General features: G+C 47.5%; 8 protein-coding genes across 8 annotated transcripts; all 8 read right to left on the bottom strand.

Annotated features, from left to right (window-relative positions):
* Window positions 1–556: 556 nt before the first annotated feature.
* TEOVI_000242800 (HIT zinc finger, putative) lies at window positions 557–2,356 on the bottom strand (the record flags this gene model as incomplete). The annotated part of the gene is made up of 1 exon (XM_067225510.1): window positions 557–2,356. One exon carries the CDS (start codon window positions 2,354–2,356, stop codon window positions 557–559), a length of 1,800 nt encoding a protein of 599 aa, XP_067081611.1.
* Window positions 2,357–2,704: 348 nt separating this feature from the next.
* Window positions 2,705–3,283, bottom strand: TEOVI_000242700 (Skp1 family, tetramerization domain containing protein, putative; the record flags this gene model as incomplete). The annotated part of the gene is made up of 1 exon (XM_067225509.1): window positions 2,705–3,283. The coding sequence occupies one exon, from the start codon at window positions 3,281–3,283 to the stop codon at window positions 2,705–2,707; it is 579 nt and encodes a 192-aa protein (XP_067081610.1).
* Window positions 3,284–3,506: 223 nt separating this feature from the next.
* TEOVI_000242600 (uncharacterized protein) lies at window positions 3,507–3,917 on the bottom strand (the record flags this gene model as incomplete). The annotated part of the gene is made up of 1 exon (XM_067225508.1): window positions 3,507–3,917. The coding sequence occupies one exon, from the start codon at window positions 3,915–3,917 to the stop codon at window positions 3,507–3,509; it is 411 nt and encodes a 136-aa protein (XP_067081609.1).
* A 546-nt stretch (window positions 3,918–4,463) lies between these two features.
* TEOVI_000242500 (phosphoadenosine phosphosulfate reductase-like protein) lies at window positions 4,464–5,432 on the bottom strand (the record flags this gene model as incomplete). Its single annotated transcript, XM_067225507.1, has 1 exon — window positions 4,464–5,432. The coding sequence occupies one exon, from the start codon at window positions 5,430–5,432 to the stop codon at window positions 4,464–4,466; it is 969 nt and encodes a 322-aa protein (XP_067081608.1).
* Window positions 5,433–6,366: 934 nt separating this feature from the next.
* Window positions 6,367–8,394, bottom strand: TEOVI_000242400 (MSP-A, putative; the record flags this gene model as incomplete). Its single annotated transcript, XM_067225506.1, has 1 exon — window positions 6,367–8,394. The coding sequence occupies one exon, from the start codon at window positions 8,392–8,394 to the stop codon at window positions 6,367–6,369; it is 2,028 nt and encodes a 675-aa protein (XP_067081607.1).
* Window positions 8,395–9,482: 1,088 nt separating this feature from the next.
* Window positions 9,483–12,647, bottom strand: TEOVI_000242300 (uncharacterized protein; the record flags this gene model as incomplete). The annotated part of the gene is made up of 1 exon (XM_067225505.1): window positions 9,483–12,647. The coding sequence occupies one exon, from the start codon at window positions 12,645–12,647 to the stop codon at window positions 9,483–9,485; it is 3,165 nt and encodes a 1,054-aa protein (XP_067081606.1).
* Window positions 12,648–13,681: 1,034 nt separating this feature from the next.
* On the bottom strand, window positions 13,682–14,569 carry TEOVI_000242200 (NADH-ubiquinone oxidoreductase complex I, 21 kDa subunit, putative; the record flags this gene model as incomplete). The annotated part of the gene is made up of 1 exon (XM_067225504.1): window positions 13,682–14,569. One exon carries the CDS (start codon window positions 14,567–14,569, stop codon window positions 13,682–13,684), a length of 888 nt encoding a protein of 295 aa, XP_067081605.1.
* A 1,937-nt stretch (window positions 14,570–16,506) lies between these two features.
* On the bottom strand, window positions 16,507–18,318 carry TEOVI_000242100 (glycerol-3-phosphate dehydrogenase (FAD-dependent), mitochondrial; the record flags this gene model as incomplete). Its single annotated transcript, XM_067225503.1, has 1 exon — window positions 16,507–18,318. One exon carries the CDS (start codon window positions 18,316–18,318, stop codon window positions 16,507–16,509), a length of 1,812 nt encoding a protein of 603 aa, XP_067081604.1.
* Between the last annotated feature and the right edge of the window lie 1,597 nt (window positions 18,319–19,915).

Below are 19,915 nucleotides of genomic sequence, written 5' to 3'. Positions count from 1 at the left end.
ACAAAAAAAAAAGCTTCACAGACGAGAGTGGCTGCGATCGGAAATTTGCAGAAAATTTGCGTCGTATAAACTTAACGTGCAGCGCTCAAACGGATGGAAAAGAGAGAAGAGGACACACGCCAGTTGTTCCGGTGAACACTTTTATATGGTTGAGACAACGTTATAAAAGCTGTGGAGATTTTTATGTAAGTATAACAACCGACAATTCGTAATGCTACTATGCCGATGTTACTGTTAACTTCTTTAAACGCTTATGATCCAACAACATTCCGAAAGGCTGAGTGCTGTAACTCACCTCGCATAGACACCTCCAACGAACCGTCAACACGGTTCTCGGTTTTCTTTTTTAATTTTCACTGTATTTCCACATGTAGCAGCAACACAGTACCTCCGATGTCGTGGCAGCCCATTTAGCACGAGCAAAGCCGCACTACCCGCCGCAAAGGCAAATCCTATTGATACAAATACATGCGAGTGCACGTGAATTTGTATTAACAAGATTTGCTGTTCATATAATTATTTGGTGCGCCTAGTCACCATAACACGATATAATATGCTAAAAACGCCGCCTGCCTAGTTGTACAGCCTGGCGCCCCTCTCGCATTCGTTTTCTTGCCGTCGCTACGGCGGTGGCATCGTGCCGAAACACGCACCGGTTGCCTTTTTCACAGGAAGCGAACTTCATGAAACTACGGCAAACCGGGACGTCCTGATATTCACAGTGTCTGTACGGGCACTCCTCTTCACCGAGTTTACAACACCCCGCGAGAAAGAGGCGGCACGGCACCTGAGCATAACGGTCACGCTCCTCCGGTGTCAAGGTTGATTTCGTTGGACGCGGTGGGCGCTCCGGCTTCGGTGGACGCGGAGCTGCACGGAAACTCTCGCGTATCCGCTCCTTGTCAGCATCCGTGACCAGAGCATAGGACTCGAGATCTGATGCATGAATGACTTCGAACACAGGAAACTCATTGATGAAGAAGAGGGTACGCAATGTCTCATTGAGGGTTTGAGATGGGGAAAGCCGAAAATACTTCTTCTCCAGTCCGAGTCGCTCTGCCTGCGCTAAAATAATGACGGGACCCAGAGAGAGGAACGCAGAAACAGTTTCTTTACTTTTAGCTTCCTCGGGCGACTGGGGACTAATGTCCAGTACTGACGGCTTCCATACTTGTTGTTGCTGTTGTTTGTCACCCACTTCGACGAACAGAGGTCCGACGGCACCATCCTCATCATTTGAGTCCTCTTTTCTTGTACTGATGTCGGCTAAATTGTCACTGGCACCGGAGCACCTGAATTCCACACTTTCGTTCTCTTCCCTTCCATTTTCAACATTCTCCTTGTCCTTTTCCCCTTCTTCTTCCCGTTCCACTTCTTTCCCTTCCCTTTCTCCCTCAATCCCAATCCACTTGGAGGCACGGTTGTACCTTCGATTAATGTGAAAACAGTGGACCGGTGGATTTTTAGCCCAGCAGTACGTCAAAATATCGCCAAGTTTGTGCCTTTCATTTCCCCAGTCTGTGGATACGGTGAAATTGGGGGTGTGGAAGTTAAACTGGCAACGCCAGATGATCGTTTCTGTTCTGCGATCAAACCGGGATGTGTTTGCGTCACGCTTAGACATTCCCTCGGAGGTTATTTGGCATACAACTCCTCGCTGCTTTGCAGCCTTTCGTAGGGCATAAAGTGGGGGAGGAAGCGCCCTAAAAGTGTAGCGCCACATTTTTGGAAACGTGCGCTCACAATTACTTATCACGCGACGTGTGTCCTCCAAGAAGTGGAAGTCGCGTTCAAGTTGCTTATCTGTGAACTCACTTAGGGGCACTTTCTCGGCAACATTGCGCTCCCCACTGCAATTGAACTGCGCCTTATGAACACGCACACACGTCATGCTGCATGTCCGGGCACCGCAGCCAGGGCATGTATAAACAGATTTGTCCTTGCAAATGCAGCAAATTTTCTCCTTCGCTCCCGCCGTTGCCACCTGGCCGTCGGCGGTTGCAACTCTTGGATTAACGTCAACACCAGCCCCTTCCATCTGTTGGCAGTGTCTCTGTTGAATTTCCAGGTCACGGGCTAAAATGTTGCTGAATGCTGTCGCAAAACCACTGCGGAACTCACCCCTGTCGTCCTCATCTTCTCGCCCAAACTCGTTTCCTTCCTCATCAGCGCCACTATCATCGCGGTTACTATAAATGTCGTCAACGTCGTTAACACATTCTTCGGATGCGTCCCCACTGGAAACCCACTCCATGCCACCATCAGGCGCATCAGAAGCGCTTTCATTCTCTTCGAAGCAGTCACGTACCCCTCTGCCATGAGAAACAAGCTCTATACCACCACGATCCCTACTCATCGTAGCGTCCCACTGCCAACGAAAAATAAAATAAAATAGGAAAACAAAATCCAAGCGGTGTCACCACCAGGTGCTGGTGGGCAAAACACCACTGAAAAGAAATATCAATGGGTGAGAACAGCAGAAAACACGGTGCGAAAAGCAGTGAAGATCAAAAAGCATGGGAGAACGACACTACATGCAGCTTCTCTGACAGTTTCTTGTGTGACGCGGGGTTCCACCACATATCACAATAATTTTACACTCCCAATACATGCACATGCACACACGCGCCGACCCCCTTTCCCCCTCCGGGTGACCATTATCAAACACCACTTCTGCTTGTGAATAGAACTGATCCGCAAGGTATTACATATCTAGGAGGACGCTCAACGCAGCGAGTTTGTACCTCATATCTACAGTATGCGTTGGTTCCTGCGGTCGTTTCTCCGGCTCCCCATCGTACCTGTACTTGTAGTACATCTCTTGCACCGCGAGGTCAAGGAGGTCCCCGGGTATCTCATCCAGTTTAATAACTTCATATTCTAACGATCCAATTTTTGTCATCGTGCATACCTCCTCCCCGCGTTGCGTGGGTGACATGAGGTTTCCCATGGTACTCGCGCAATCCTCGGAGCATACGGAGGAAGCGATGGAGGAGGAAAAGGTAGCCGTTTCAAACGTTGTGGGTGACAGAGAGGCAGGACAAACCGTCCCATCTGCGGTGGAAGTTGCGTTTGCCGCCACATGGGAGGAGTTGTTGTCATCAAAATCTGAAAGTTTGTTGCGCATGGCTTGCCGCATCACGCCACTCACCATAGCACAGTTTCGGTCCACTAAGAAACGATGCCCATCAGAGGATTCTAAACACACCATGTAGGACGGCTCACATGGAATCACTTGCGGTGTGGCCTGCTCGGCAACAACAAGTGCCTTTGCCCTTTTCATGATAACCCCTTGAAACCAGAAGAAAAAGCCGTGCGAGGAGAAGAGGCGGATGGCAATCATAAAAAGGGGCTTGTGTTATGACACGCAGGTGTGAAACCATGGTTAGATTGAAGAATCGCTGTTTACACCTACACATTTCGCCCTTCTCTCTCTTTTGGTATAGAGGCAACAACATATCACATGTCCATGCACATGCAGAACCACCGAAAGAGAGGGTGAGTGGTTAACATTGGAGTACCTGCGCGAGCTTCATGATATCGAGGGCGATTTGGCGTGGCACGTCGAATGGCGGTCGGTAATCGGTATCTCCTTCATATCTATGCTTGTAGTACAGATACTTGATAACCACCTCTAATAATGCAGTTGGCGCTTTTGTAAAGTAAATAACCGGAGGCTCATTGTCACCATTGGCCCAGTCGAAGCGCATCTCCGGAACGCCGGGGTCCACGAGATTTGTAAGTGCCTTACGAATAAGAGGTGAGGCACACGCACAGTCACGATGAAGTACGAATTTATGACCATCTGCTGATAACATCGACATGTAATCACTGGGAACGAGCGTGAATGTGTCAATGCAGGGTGGAGGCGGAGGGGTCCGCCTCATCGGATTGAACGGCACGTTGGCACGGCTCATACTGAAAGAAGAAAGTTTAGGGATGAAATTGCACAGGAAGCACCACACCCAAAGCGAAGGCAGCTTTCTCCCTCGTCACTTCTATTTCCTCCTTACAACCCTAAGTTGTACTCCAATTCGTTTGTCCTGTAAAAGATGTACCGTAATTAGCCTTTGGTGTGATGTCAACAAAGTACAGAGTCACACAATATTGCAAACCAGCAAAAGAAAGTTGCAGAACTATCACCAACTGAACAGTACAGATTATACAGTTTACGTCGCCAAAACTCCAGCGGCAGAAAAAAAAACCGAAGTGGTACAACACTTTCCGGTTCACTGCAAAACTGCAGCTCCCCACGAAACGCACCAAATATCGTTAAAAAAATAACCGTAAGACGCATAACAACGGTTGATCACCCACCCCGTGGCCCATCACAACTGACTTGTTCTTTGTCGCCCACAATCCCCCTTTAGCTCCACTCACCTTCTTTCACCTCCTTAATTTGCGCTGCCGCACGAACTCCTTCCCCATCTCGAGCGCGCCACACCACATCATACCCCGCCTCCTCATGTGCTTAGCCTTCCACATCGCTCAGACCTCCCATTAGCCAATTCCCAGGCGGGGCGGAACGTTCCATCCTCGCGGGACAGGTGAGAATTTGGAATGGTGCTGTTCGCGCCTCCAAGGGAAGTATATCCTTTTTCATACAATTCACAGAAGGGAAGATCATAGGTCCGTATGTAGCCCCAAACATCTTCATACTCCCAACAAAACAGCGGGCAGGCGCGCAGCAGATCAGGCCAGCCCGCCGTGGTTCTCTCTACACCAGTCATTTGATGGCAACCGTCCGCTTTGCGCGTTCCCATGAAAGCTACTCGAATACCCATCGTTTTCTTGACTTGTTCAAGCCCGTCCTTCATGGATAACATCTGATCAGATTGAACTATAGAGAGTTTTCTGGCAGCAGCGAATGCCTTCCTGAACTCCACCACTTCGTGAAACTCCTTATCGTTGATTGTGTTGAGATGAAACACACAACACTGAGAAATGAATTCTGCCCCCATGACACAGTAGAGGATGTCCATCATAACCACAGAATCCTTGCCACCATTGAAGGCAATCCCAATTTCTTCAGGCTTGAACTGACTTACGATGCCCTTGACAACATCGATGGATTCCTTGACGAGGAGTTGTCCTGGTTGCTTCAGTTGTACTGGAAAGTCGCCGTCTCTAAGAATTAATTGCGCTTGCGCACTTCTAAGAAGTTGCAGCTGCTCTCCTGTCAGAGGGGTCCCCGTGAATTCAATTCTGCGCAGAGACGGCTGCGATTGGCCAAGTGTTCCAACGTAACGCACGGACTGGCAGTTGCGTATGACCACCTCTTCGAGCGTAAAAATATTGGCCAATGGGCTGATATCAGTGATGCGGGTGCAGTTCGTTAATTCCACGCGTCGGATATTACGGTGATCACACAAACCAGCCACCGTACAATCAGTTACGCCATGTCCATCTAACCTAACTACCTCCTCTCCCATTACTGATCAGGCACAACAAATTCAGCCTTTCTACGTGAACCAAAAGGAGTGATTGAGCGGGTTTGGAAACAACCACAGCGACGAAACGAAATATAAACATATGCAACAGTTAATGCAGGCAGTCATTGTGATTCTTTGATAGGCAAACACACCACATGCTACATTTCAAGGGTGCAATTGTTAAAATTACGAAACATACCCACCAGGGTAAGGAAAAAAGTAGAACCGTAAAACAACCGCCTTGCGCCAGCAAACGGTTAGACACTTGTGACCTGCAGTATACCTGTGAGCCACTGTTGGCAGCATTGATGCAGTCCATGCAGTTCCCCGCAATTAAAAAAAAAAAAGAAGAAACAACAATGACACGTTCGGACGAGTGCAGTACAACTAATGAAGTGTCAATACCGTCATAAGATGGATGGGGGAAAGCGTGGAGAGCCACACGCCTCTCGCGTACCACCTGAGTGAAGCAAACTTAAGACTGGAGAGGAACCACCGTCGTCTCCCGCCCGCCCTCTATAGCACTCGCGTTCTCTAGCACCTTGCGATGTTTATCCGTTCCTCAAGCATCCTTAACGGTTCAGCAAATGTGATGTGCTACCGATATGTTGTGGCATCGTCTCACCACCCGAACCATCGTGCGTTTTCAATTGTGAACTTTATCGGGGCAGATAAGAGAGTGGACATTACTTCGTGGGGCACATGATTTATAATATAATCACCTCCAATCGTACAAGCATGTGCCTGCTTACAAACTGTGGGAAGGGAACGGAGAGTACATAAGCATATGGAACATACTCGAAGGGCAATTATGGAACAACCTTTCCTAAAAAAGTATTTACGTTCCTTATGTTTCCCCATCTCCGACTACAATACCGACGGCTATCATAGGTCCAACGAACATGCCTTCCCCCCCCTTTCGGAGGGGCGAACATTAGAAGGGAAGCATCGATCGGTAGCTTCGTCCCAACTTGTATTCAGGATCTACTGCCCCACACAATTCATTTACACCTCTCCAGCCATCCATACACATGGCCACCATACCCTCTGGGTTCAAGCAACTATTACCTACTTCATTTGCATATCGCCATTGCTGCGCACTCCCTGGGCAATCATTCCCGAGACACTCCTTCACCTTCCTTGCAGCCAGGCTGCACGCCGGAAAGGGGGGCGGAATATCTTTCAGACAAGCGAGGCGACTGCTGCAGCTCCCCATGTCTTCACTGTTCCATGTATGCGGTGTAGGAGATATAAGTGAGTGTCCGATTCTTTCCGTGTTTGAACTACCATCCACCTCGTCCGCAACCGACGCAAGCTGCAGCTTAGAAATACCATTACCAGAATTTTTGCAAAAGTTCTCACTAGGGGGGCATTGGACCTTACCGTGAACACCCTTCAACTTCGAGGTGTCACCCAATCCCGCTTTACCGTCGCGTGGGCACGCAACCGTACGCCCCTGCACACGCAGCAGAAGCTGTCCAGAGGGTGTACACGTTGTTGGAAAGCATCGTGCCGCGAAGGGGAAGTTGGGAAACACACTTGTGATGACGTCGGAGTCATAACACAGACTGTGCACACCCATTTCATTACCGAAGACGTTCATAAAAGCAAAACCTAGCTCCGCAGTACAGTACGCATTAACAAACCCCATTACGGTGGGACAATAATCCATCTCCGCGGAGGAGCCGCCAACTCGAGGATCATCAAAGTACCGATAAAGCTGAGGGAGATCCTCGGGGTGAGTTGTAATATCGCAGGCCCCTAAGCTGCTTCGGTCCAATGTACAGGTGGACACGAACATTTCTTTACGAAAACAGAACTCTCCCCACTCCCGGGGATGATTATCGCACTTCTGATACAAAAAGTCGCACCCTCTGCCCTTCCCCCAGGTCATGCCCGTCTCTGCGGTAGAGTAGTTGGCCGTGTAAAATCCAAGGTCCTCAAAGTAAGCGAGAGTTAGAGGAGAAAAAAACAGCTGCCCGGACGTTACACTACCAACGAGGGCCTCGTTAAACAAAATTCGTTTCTTCCAGTGCGAGCCCCGCGTGCCCTCACTTCCAGCATCCTCAACCTCAACACCATCAAGGCCGGGGCAACCATAGTACTCCCGGGCGACCTTCAGAACCTTGGGCGAGGTAATAAGTGTGACCGCTTTCCCCAGTCCTTTACGATACACTCTTTGCGAGCCTTTCGCACCCAATCCATTAGGTGCTCTTAACATCGTTTCAGCAATATCACTAAAGCCGATGGCATGCGCGAGCTCGTGCATAGCCACATGTTCAGCAAGACTTGATGGGTTCCGTTGGATGGCAGCGGGGATGAAATTGATGTGGCCCACGACAGGTCTACCTGACCGAGTATCTTTCAGACACGCAGCGGCCCACGCGACTGTCGTGGTTTCCTCTTCTGGTCGTGGGTTGATCGTCACAAACACAACGTAATCCGCATTCGGTACGGTCATTTTGGGGACCTGAACCCCTGAGCACTTACCCCCTGGAACGTTCACCGCTTCCAGGGGATCTACAAGAAGCGCAGAACTAAGAAATTTTGTAGCAGCCTCCATCATGACCTTGACAGAGCGAAGTTTCCATTTCGTCAGCACATCATCCTCGGTGCATTCCTTGGTAGTTCCCTTGATGTAGGTGGGAACAGTCATTCCGATTCCTTTGCAGGTCTCGCCTAACGCGTATTTTATGTGAAACCGCACATTTTTCCGTTCAACACTTTTGCTCTTGTTTCCCTCACCTTCAGTATTGTTGGAAACCTCCGCCACGTGTGCCGTTTGCAAATCATGAACGGCGTCCATGGAGGGAAGCTCATCGTATGGAACGGCAACATCATTGTGCATGCATCGGTGTCCTGTCCCCTCTTCCTCCCCAGTGATGTTGTCGTCAGCGACGGTACCACGGAGTGTCAACAAGAGTGCGATGACGCTCACTGTATCTAATTTATGGTGAAGCATATTCTAAAATATGCGGTGGGTCTGTATCCTTGTGTAAAAAGCAAAAAAAAAAAGCAACGAAAAGGTCGTTGGTGAAACCAACACAAGAACGTGTTTTCTTTGCATCGACGTAAGGCTCCATTTATTACCATCAGAAACACTAACCCTCAGTTTAACGATCATGTCCCACAGCACCGATATCATGACAACGTTCCTGTTCAAAACAATTTCTTCTCTCCCTCCACCTACATCCTTGCTAACGCTGTTTTACTTGTGCACCCCTCCTCCCTTTTTTTTTTCGTAAAGGAAAAATAAGAAGAAACCGCTGTACTTTGCCCCACTTACCACTGATACCCCCTAGTCCCTTTCCTCTACAACTGTAACTCCCTCTAGAAACAACTCAGTGCAAAAGTTAGTCGCCTTTACCACTTCTTATGTTATTGTTACTATTATTCGAGAGACGAGTAATAAAAAATAGAAGGAACAGCTCCCCTCTACACGCATACACGACAAGTCGGCTCCCGCGCTCTGAGTTTCTCAACCGTGACACGGTAGTGTTGAGTGAATGCGACGTAACGGGGTAAAAAACAAAAACAAGTTGCAATAACATCCTGGCCCTCCTCGGCAAAGCAAAATAGTTGAAGGAGAGTTACTTGTAACGGTGCAACCATCTACAGCGCAGTTAAGGGCGATACGGCCGATGAAAAAAAAAACAAAAACGCTCGTCACCCAGACACCTTGTAGGAAGGACAAAAAATATTTAACCCGAGCTATTCAGAAAGTGTCACCACCAACCTGAGTTAATACAGCCCACGAGCAAAGGCCCTCCTCACGTCACCGCCGTGCGAACACTTGCTTTCCTTAACCTCATTGCAGCACATGACAGGCGCGTTTACTACTACTACCACAACAGCAGTAGCAACAAAAGAAGTGTCGGGAAAAACACGGATCGTTCACATAAAGAAAGGAAATAAACATATGATGGGGGAAAAAACGGCGACCAATGCAGTGGGTGAGAACAATAGAAGTTGACTGAACAAACACGTTGGTGCGCATCGAAACCATGTTCGGACAATATTCAACGAAGAGATATTTCCACCAGGGACTTCCTAGCTAGACCTTACCAATGTAAATTTATTAGTAATACACGAAGCCCAGAAATAACTTACTGGAAAGACAGCTGTTTCCTCCCATGGGCACAACAAAAGGCTTTGGTGCCGCTGAAACTGCTCATGTATCATTGTTATATATGCACAAAGAGATTCCGCCACGGTATTTTCCCACGCCTTCCAACCTCGGCGTACAAAAATATCAACAGAGGTCCTAGCAACATCTGCCGCCCTCCACGGATCCCGAAGCCAGCGACTGGTACAGAGAAGCGAAAGGTAGTACAAATCGACACCATGAAGACGGAGGAGGCCCTCCATGTGTGGGTGAGTTTCACGTATGGATTCGACAATTCTAGCTGAAAGTTCCTTAACACCTCCGTATGCTTCCCACGTTGATAGGGGAAACGATCCCAAAGAGGCTGCTGCTGAAGCTATATTTCCCTCATGCAGCTGAAGGATTAACATCAAAACCTGTTCCATCCCCGATGAGTAATACCCATCAGAGGCACAGTAGCTTTGGTCTAATGACTCTCCAACATGTTTTTTGAAGAGGTGCAACTCTTTTTGTCCCACGGGAAGTGGTGAACAACTAACTGTTGGCTTGGCGTTGCGGTATTCCTCCACTCGCCAAAGGGGTTCGCTCACCACATCGAATCTATGGGCTAATATATCAGTGAGACCACTGCAGTCAGCACATGTGGTCAAATACAACAGAAGCTGCTGAACGGGGTCGAAGCCCCGACGATCCAACAATATTCGACGTAGCGCGTTGTCAAGGTCCGGTGGATGAGCTCCACTGCCATTGAGAACGGCACCTGTCAATGTACCTATGGTATATACGCAGAGCAGTAAAAGCAAAGAGTCATCACCAAACGATAGACGCGCTGACGTGTCGCCTTGCTCGCGGTCTATCCAGTGCCGCTTGATTTGCTGGAGGAATGCACCAGCCACATCCCAACGGGTTAAGGGTGTAGTATCAACTGGGGGCGTCAACGCAGCTATCCATAGGCGTATTGATTGAAAAAGCGCTATCCTTCGCCGCTTCTCCATTTCCTCCGTCGGAATCGTGTGCAGAACCTGCACCTCCCCCTCCAACTCCTCCACTGGGACTATGAGGAGGGTCTCATTTATAGTGCTTTCGCTATTAGTGAGCAGTTTAAGCACCCTCCCGGTCGCAAGAAACAGCTCGTGACGCAGCGGAGCGCTGCTGCACCACCGCATGAGTAACCACCAAATTTCATGCTTCGTATTTAACAAAGCATATCGATCTCGCTGCGGGACCTGAACGTTCTGCTGAAGAAAATACTGGGGAGACGTGGCAAGCACGCTGTGAGAACACATGCACTGAAGGACCGCTGTGTAGTCAGGAGGTTGATGGCGTCCCCTGTTCGTGAGAATATTCTCAAGTTCACGCCAAGCAGGAGTAACGGTGCTGATGGAAACCAGGTGTCTCTCATCCCATGGTACAGCTGATCGGCTAACCCCGCTGCCCACGGTCTTTACAACACGCTTCACTACCTTGCGCAGCTGCACTGCGTACCAGTGGAGCATTTCACACCAAAAAGAGCTAATAATTTCGCGATCTTCCGGAGACTCCTCTGACCACAGCTCGGTGCGTCTAAGCAGGCATTTCTCCAGTTGCCTCAGTTGACCTGGCAAAAGACGGTAGCCCTTGTCACAATCATGACCGGATGGCACTGAGAAAACGAGGAGAAGCGGCAAACCTAACCGCCACAACCTCCGGTCATTGCCACAGTTTTTGTCCTCCACTCTTGTGTCACTACCGCTGCTAGCAAGGATGTTGCAAATCTGGTTAACATATTCATAGCGCCTGGAATAATGCAAGCCGCGAGCACAACGCCTAATACAAACTAACGCATCTCCAACCATGTCACGCCGAACAGTCCCAGTCATAACCCCGTTAACCACACACGAAAGCAACGAGGCAAATATACCCTTAGTATTGTGTTTTTGCACCCACAAAGGCAACATCACCAGCGTCAGTCCCACCGCATGAGTCGTGGGAAAAGCATCTAGTAGCTTACTCACCAGGGCATGCTGAGTCTCTGGCAGCCGAATAACATGACGGGTAAGTGCTGGACGCACCAGAAGTTCTTTCAGCCACTGCCCTTGTGGATCAACAGCCCCAAAGTAAGTGATGTGTTCAATCACAGATTCGATAACGTGATGAAACAGACCTCCCAATTCATCATCCAATAGCAAATCTATGTCTCCCGCCAGGCGAAGCACAAGCTTGTGGAGTAGGTGCAACAAGACCTCTGGTGATCTTCCACTTTCGTTTTGTTGGCTGTACTGTCGAAGCATCCTCGTGACACTTTCTACCAAAAGAAGCTTCTGCGTCGATGAACAGCGACTGCACAGAAACGCTACAATCAGGTCTGCTGCTTCCCAAGCAATTGTTGGTTGCTCCAAACAGGCCAGCAGGGAGCCCCTCCAGAAATCCCAATGACTGTCTGACACAACCACATCGCTATCCGCGTCTGACACAACGCGAAGCGCACTCACGAATGCATTCCTTTTCTCGCCAGGAACTAGGTGACCGTCCTTTAACCATCCATTTAAACAAGCATCAATAAACTCATGGGCGTCAGCATGGGTGTTCTGACTATCTTCTGTATGCAGACCATCCAGTGAGAGTTCACTATCACAGTCAAGGCGAAGCACGTTAACACTTGCTGGGCTTTGACTCAAAATCACACCGGCGTCGGTGACCGGCTCCAGAATCTCATTGCACTCTGCCTCACTAGGCCCTGGGGTAACTGGAAGCGTGGCGCGCTCCGCGTCCGAAACAGTGCCATTGGCATTCAGAGATTCTGAGAGAACCTGCCGCCACTTCGCCGTCAGCACATCAAGGGTCGTGACGCCGTCCACAGCGGTGTCATGCAACAAATGGTTGACCACTTCGTTCGTGACCTCCTCATCGTCATATAAACTACATTTGAGGGAAGGCGCTTGCTGCTCAACGACGTCACGGACCGCGCAGTGGAGCAACTTCACCACTGGTATTGTAAGCATCGACGCACCAGTGCGTGGTAGTGGTGGCTCCGGCACTAGATTGAGCTTAGTGTCCCCTTGCGGACTCGCACGCCGCGTTCCAGGCGCTGTCCTCAAACCCCGTAACGCAACTTCGTTAGAGTCTTCCATTAGCGCGCTACGAGCAAGCGATACCGCATGTAGCGAAATTTGAAAGCAAGTAATTTCTGTTTCTTCCTCCTTCACCTTGAGGCGGCAAAACAGAGCTATGAGCCAACGGTGTCACTGGGAAAATGAGAAACCACCAAAATATTATTTAAAATATATATACATAAGATTACGGAAAGAAAAGAGGAAAACATAGACTCAAGAATGAAGAGTGATGGGGATCAGATAAAAAAAGGGGGGACGAAGAGAACGGTTGGATAAGAGGTGATTGGGCAACTCGCCGTATTTCATAGCTACAATACGATATGTCTCCCATACTCACGCCAAAGTTCACCAATGATCGACCACCTGACTGCAGGAAAGGAGGGAAAGTATGCAACACAGCTCAAACGATAAAGTCTCACAACGCGGTCAAATACTAGGAACCGAAAAAAATAAAAAATACTTCACAAGGAGGGAGGGAAAAAATAACAAACATTTGAAGACACTTCTTTTTCCCCCTTTCGACTTTTTGTCAAATGAACTTCAGTTTCCCCATCAACCCTACAGTCTTCCTCAACTATTCTTGATGCAGGCACCATAACCGTGGGCAAGCAGCTTCTTAACATAAGGAAGGTCGCAACGCCCTCAAGAGATAGACTCCCACAAAACCCATACACGCGCAGAGAATTGTGAGAAAAAATAACAACCGCAGACACACATACACACATGATGTTGGTTGTCACTTTTAGCACTGCTATATCATCTACTGCTACAACTACCACTTTGAAGAATATCATTACTACTACTTCCTTCTTCGCTACCTACTTCACTACTATATTATTGCCATTTGTGCGGTCGTACGCATGTGGCATTCGCCGTAAGTGTAAGACGGGCTGCACAACCTTCCTTCTCCGCGTTCCCCTCCGCTGTTGTTCACCGCATCATTTTAACCAACCTACGCAAGACAAAAAAAAAAGTCAACTCGGTAAGCACTAAGAGGTCCTCGGGCCAAACGCAAATACCACCAAAGTCGAATGGCATCGATGCATCTGTTGCTACTTTTCATCACTCGGCGGTGTGGTGCGCCCAGGCCCACGGTACAAATACTTGAGTTCAGGCCGCTCCCGCACCAGCGGCACTGTTTCATCCTTTGGTATTTCATATGTAAAGGGGGACTCAAGAAATGTGTCACGTAGCGGCGTGGATGTGAGGAAGTACGGATTCTTTCTCGGTGGATAGTCCGTGCGTGTATTATAACGGGGCTCCCACGAGGGAATCATGCACGCAGAGAAAAAAGAAAAGGTCTCACCGGGTCGGATACCATAGACATGGTAATCGTAACGACGGCACCATTCCCTCTTGTGATTCGCGTACTTCTCCCACAGTTCTTTCTTTCGCTGAAGTTTATCTTTATCCTCCAGAACCCCGTATTTGAAACATTCGTACTCATTTGGCAGGTAGCCAGTTAGCCTGTACATGCTTCTATAGCAGAAGCACAAATCAGTTGAAATGAAAGTGAGCATGGTGATGGACGTCCGTGACATGGGCATCATACGGGAATACCGCGTCGATGCCTTAGACCGAATCCAATAACCGTACCCCAAAGCAACAGCTAGGGAAATGGCGTGCTCATACCAGCGCACGGCCTTAAACACGTCAAAGAAACCCGGGACAGTTTCTATGACAGGGTACGGCGTGCCTAAAATGTGGGTACCAAGGCGGAAGTTGGTGTAATCCGAATTTGTGAGCGTCTTATACACATTGTCACGCCGTTCTATCCCAAGTGTCGTACGCCAAAGCTGGAAGGACTTCCAGGCAAGCTTCTGCTGATCGGTAAGTTCTTGCTTCGTAGAGGGAGTAAATTTGGTGTGGTCCGTGGCTATGAAGATCGGTCTCCCATCCTCTCGCAGCCCGCCTGGCCCAAGTTCTTTAGCTGTGGCCATCTGCTCACTTAGACAGCAGAGCCGAGGGAAGTTACTAACTTTGGCAGAATTGACCTCAATTGGAATAGAGTAAAGGAAGCCAGCCTTATTCCAAATGTGTATAAGTTAAACCTGTATTGAGCGTTGCAAGGATTGGGTGAAAATAGTAAATTCAAGAAGAAGGGAGAAAGGTAAAGCGTAACGCAGTGATGGAAAACAGCAGTAATACTATATATATATATATATATATGTCGGGTCCCATTGTGGTATTTCCCCCTGTCCCTCTCCTGTGCATGTTCAAAGTTTTGTGGCAAAAGTGGATGTGCAAAAGGAAGAAATGGATATGAATATAAATGAAAGCATGTACACTTAAGTTCATCGCCTAAAATTATGCTTTATTAATTAAGATAATATATATATATATATATATTCGTACCCCCCCCCCTCAGTTTCCCTCACTATCTAACATCACGCCAAATTGTTAAACAAACACTGCGTATTGATCCCTTTATTTTGGTCTTTTCCTTTTGCGTGTATGTAAATAAATACACATAATTACGTATATATATATATACCTGGTTTGTCGGCGTTGTTTTTACGAGGGGTTTCATCTTTTTTTTAAAAATTGACATTACTCATTGATCCCATTTTTAAGTGTCATCCATTCATTTATTCTGTATTTAGTTATCCTTTGTTTCCTCATTTCTCCTCTTTTAAAAAAGAAAAAAAGAAAGAAGGGAAACATGGGTTCCAGGGGCTTCACATTTGCACAGGCACTGAAAGAAAAAAAAAGTAATTTCAGGAATACAAGAAAAACAAAAAAAATTAAAAATGAAAGCCACAGGCCCGGTCACTTACTGCCTGTACAACCTCGTACATATTTCTCCCACCTCTTAACATTTTAACCCTCGACTTAAGCTGTGCGCTCCCTTTCATGAGGGGTGGAAGGTGGGAGGGCGAAATAGAGGAAAGGAAGGGGTAAAGGGGCAAAAAAAACAAAAAGAAAAAGGATTAAAGCAAAAAAAAGGGAAGTTGAAGCGGTTGAGGCAAACACGCGACGGGATCTGGGGCCGTTTGCTTCCCTCACGCATGCTTCCCCATCACATTCTTGTTGAACAGCAAAAGAGAAAAAGTGCCACACAACTTAGGTTGCATATAAGACTTGAACACATGGAGAAAACATTCTGTTTGCGCGTACTCGTAGTCACCGCTGCCACTAAATCTAGCTGAGAAAGGCCCTGCAACAAACAGTCGTTGACAAACATGAATCAATATGAAAAGAGGCACCCTAAACACACACACACACACACACATACACACATACTGGTATACAAATAAATATATATACATATGCATATGTTGCATATAAACGTACGTGTTTGATTATACCCCCACTAGCGTAACGACCACGTACATATATATATATATATATATATTTATTTATTTATATTTATTTATTTACATTAGTTTCTTTTAGTATCTCTCTGTCTCGCGGTCATGGATGGAATGCAACGAAGTGGTCCTTTTCTATACACTGGGAGTGGGAAAGCATCCCCAGCATCACTGCATATGTTCCTTTCCTTTCCTTCCCACATCCAATTCTCTATTTTTTCCCCCTTCATTTGAAAATAATATTCACTTCTTCTCATTCTTCTCCTTAACCAAACACATTTTATTTTGCTTAACCTTTTTTGAGTCTTAGTTTTATCGTGCCTGGCCCCCCCTTTTTCCTTCTCATTCCACCATTGAGTTAGTGAAACAACCAAACGAAAAACAAAGAGTGAAGATGATAGTGTATGATAACCCCTCTTACAATTAACCAATTTATTCATTATTCCACCATCACCCCCCACACACGCACGCAAAATCGCCCCCCGCACCTCCTCCATACACACACACACACACACAATCATGCCGAAAGGTAATTTTCCCTTTTTTCTCTTTCCCCTACATGGCTTTTATTGGCCGTGAAATGATTCCAGCGCAGCAAGCGCGTGTGCCACTTCCTCGCTCTTTCTCGCACGGCTCCAGTTCTTTGTCGTGGCCATGATTTGCGCAACCTCTGGAATAATTGCCTTTGCGTGTTCCACGTTGAGGAATGACAACCTCGTACGGCGGGAAATGAAGTCCACGACGCGCTCACAATGCTCACGCTGCGCGGAATACACAACATCAGCAGCCAAAACAGGCTCCTCCGGGTGCAGTGGCTTAAGGAGAGACGGATCCTCCCTCACCATATCCGCCAAAACATGATAACGGTCACCGTATTGGCGGCGCCAGAATTTGTGAACCTTGTTTGAGATGGAAATCTTTGGCTCCTCCGGGACTGTTTCTAGCTCGTGCGCACCGATAACCTGCAACTCCTCCGTAATACACGGTTTGCATTCCACGCGACCTTTGAGGAGTGAAGAGTAAAGGGCATCCACCGTGTCTTGAGCAATCTTTCGGTATGTCGTCCATTTACCGCCCACAACACTCACCATCAGGTTGTCCTTGTCGACCACCACCATGTGCTCACGGACGATGTTTTGTGTGTCACTGCCTTCCGCATTCTCCGGGAGCGCGAGCGGGCGAATCCCACACCACGCAGAAAGGACATCTTTCTCCGACACTTTACCCACGTAAGGTTCCACATTGTTAAGAAGAAATTTAATGTCGCTCTTCGTTGGCCGGATGTCCTCAGTGACTTCACAACCCTTATCAGTGGTTCCCACTAAGCAACCGCCGAGCCACTCAGCCGAGAATACAACACGCCCATCGTTAGAAGGGATCACCATTGCACTATCCCTGGGGCAGTACTTCCTGTCAATAATGATATGGGTACCGGAACTTGGTGCCATGCGGACGGATGTCTTGTCGGTGATCAACTTCTGAATTCGAGCAGTGAAGGGTCCACCGGCGTTAACCACAGATTTACCATACACAGTTAGCGTGTTGGAATTTATCCTATCTTGGACGGTTGCCTTCACCACTTGTTCACCCATTTTGTTTTGCACAACCTCCATTTTTTCCACCTTGGCGTAGTTTACCGTTGCGGCGCCATAGCTGGCTGCTGTGAGAGCAGCCGAGAGGCAGAGACGGGCATCATTCATTTGACCATCATAGTACTCTACAGCACCAAGGAGTATTTTCCCATTATTGGTTCCATTCTTAAGGTACGGGAACTTCTTCAAGGCGGCGTACGGGGTGAGGTACCCAGCATACTCCAGGGTACCGCGTTCCCACATGGCAATTATGTCATAAAGTTTCACGCCACACCAAAACTTGGCGATGTCAATTGGATTGTAGCAAGGAATCATAGTAGGAATGCTGCGGCAGAGGTGAGGCGCCTGATGAGACATGATGATTCGTTCCCTTAGTGCCTCTGCCACCAACATCAGCTGTTGCATGTCAAGCTTGAACACAGCTTTTTCAAGGTAACGGATACCACCGTGAATGAGCTTGGTGCTCCGGCTGCTTGTTCCGCTGGCGTAGTCGTTCATTTCAAAAAGTCCAACGGTCATGCCGCGTGTGGTGGCATCCAATGCCACACCCGCACCAACGGAGCCACCACCAACAATAATTACATCCATCGGATTTTCAGGTGAGTTGAAGGCTTCCATCCGCTTCAAGCAGTCCTCACGGGAGGGCGTTTGCTGGTAGAGAAGAGGTGGCACATTCTTTGGGTTGAAACGTCGTTGTGTCCACTTTGGGTTTGTGTAGCTGAAGCCTATGCAACCCACAAAGGCACCTGCTGACGCGCAGAGAATCTTCTCAGGAATACGAGACATTTGTTGTTGTTTTTTTCTTTCCTTTCTCTCTCTCTCTTGGTACAGAGAAAATGTACTGCTAGGCAACGGGAATAAACAAACTTCCACTGTCTATGTAGCAGTGCCGCATGAACCCAATCAGCGCAAAACGAAAAGGGGAAAAGGGAGGCGTATTTGGTGACTAGGTGAACAGGAGGATAAAACAAGGCGAACCGAATTGTAAAAGGTATATTTAGACATAGCAACGTCACAGAATGGCAAGAGTATCATCGCGGAATGGTTGCGAATATTCTACACGACGATGATACCCTGAGGCAGATGGAATGCACTCATATAGCAAAAGAAGAATGCAAACATGCTAAGAACAGCAAAGAGAAAGAAGCGAATGAAATCGAAGTGCAGGTAATGTGGCTATTATAATAAGGCCGGTAAGACACGTATTTAGTTCCTCTTCTACACATGTAGGCACGTACTTCGCCGGTCTCATGTTGAGCATATCGCAGTCGGAGCCGCACAAACCCACGGTTGAATGTTTCCAAGCACCAATAGTTGTCTCACTAAAGAAGGGAACATCATCTCCCTTTTAATGAATACACCAGTTCAGCATATATCTCTTCCTCTTATCATGCTCGTTTCAAATGTTTGAGACCCAAATTATGTTCCACCTGAGGATTTACCACCGGTAGTTCCCGATATGGGGTATGATAATGTACTAAAATATGTTAACACCCTAACAAATTACCACAACTACTTGATGTGGGGTAGTTGGAAGGAGAAAGGAGACGTAAAATGTGAGCAACGTCAAAATCGTAAAACTCACACCGCGAGCAGTGGATAGAAGGACAACAACAAAAAAAAGAAAATGCTTCAAAAACTGCTCGGTGCTGTTTTCACTACGTCCAAAGGCGGCATGACCTCCCTCTCCCTCATATGGTCTGTAGTTGAGGCGAACCATACTCTCAGATATGAGGGTCGAATATTACCCGACACTTGTTCTTTTTATTGCACCAAATCCCTCCTAGGAACACTATAAAAATTCACTACAATTTCCGTCGAAATAATTTGTCATTTGCCTATTTTCAACTTGCATCCCGTCCCCTTCTCTCCTACTCAAAGAAAAGAAACATGTTACAGACAATGCATCCCTTACTGGGCGTTTCCACGGCCCCTGATACAATGCGGAGAAGATGGCTCTGCGCGGATGCGGGGGTTAAATCAAAATAAACTGAAGGGAATTTAGAAGAAAAAAATCAACCAAAAGAAGCAGATACCCAAGCTCTCATATCATCATACCTTTCTCCCCTCCTCATATTCCCGTGGTCCTACGAATACGCCGCACACGGATAGAGGAAGGAGAGCAAAAAGAAAAATAAAGATATCAAACATTGGAAAGATATATATATATATATATATATATATATCATTTATTTATGCACGTACACACTTCGTGGGTTTATGTAGTAATGTGAAACCAAAAATAAATGTTCGCTTCAACTCATGACAAACTTGGTCTCCACTTCGACTTTCACGTCCTCGCTTTCCCTTCTGATGTTATGGTTTCTTTCATCATTGCGTATTCCACCATAACATTCCCCAATTGCCATAAATTAAACCTAGA

The sequence above is a fragment of the Trypanosoma equiperdum genome (assembly GCF_001457755.1).
Source record: "Trypanosoma equiperdum strain OVI genome assembly, contig: ctg_549, whole genome shotgun sequence".
In the NCBI taxonomy this organism is placed as follows: Eukaryota; Euglenozoa; class Kinetoplastea; order Trypanosomatida; family Trypanosomatidae; genus Trypanosoma; species Trypanosoma equiperdum.
The sequence above is the reverse complement of the archived record's forward strand: the minus strand, read 5'-3'. Positions and strand labels throughout refer to the sequence as shown.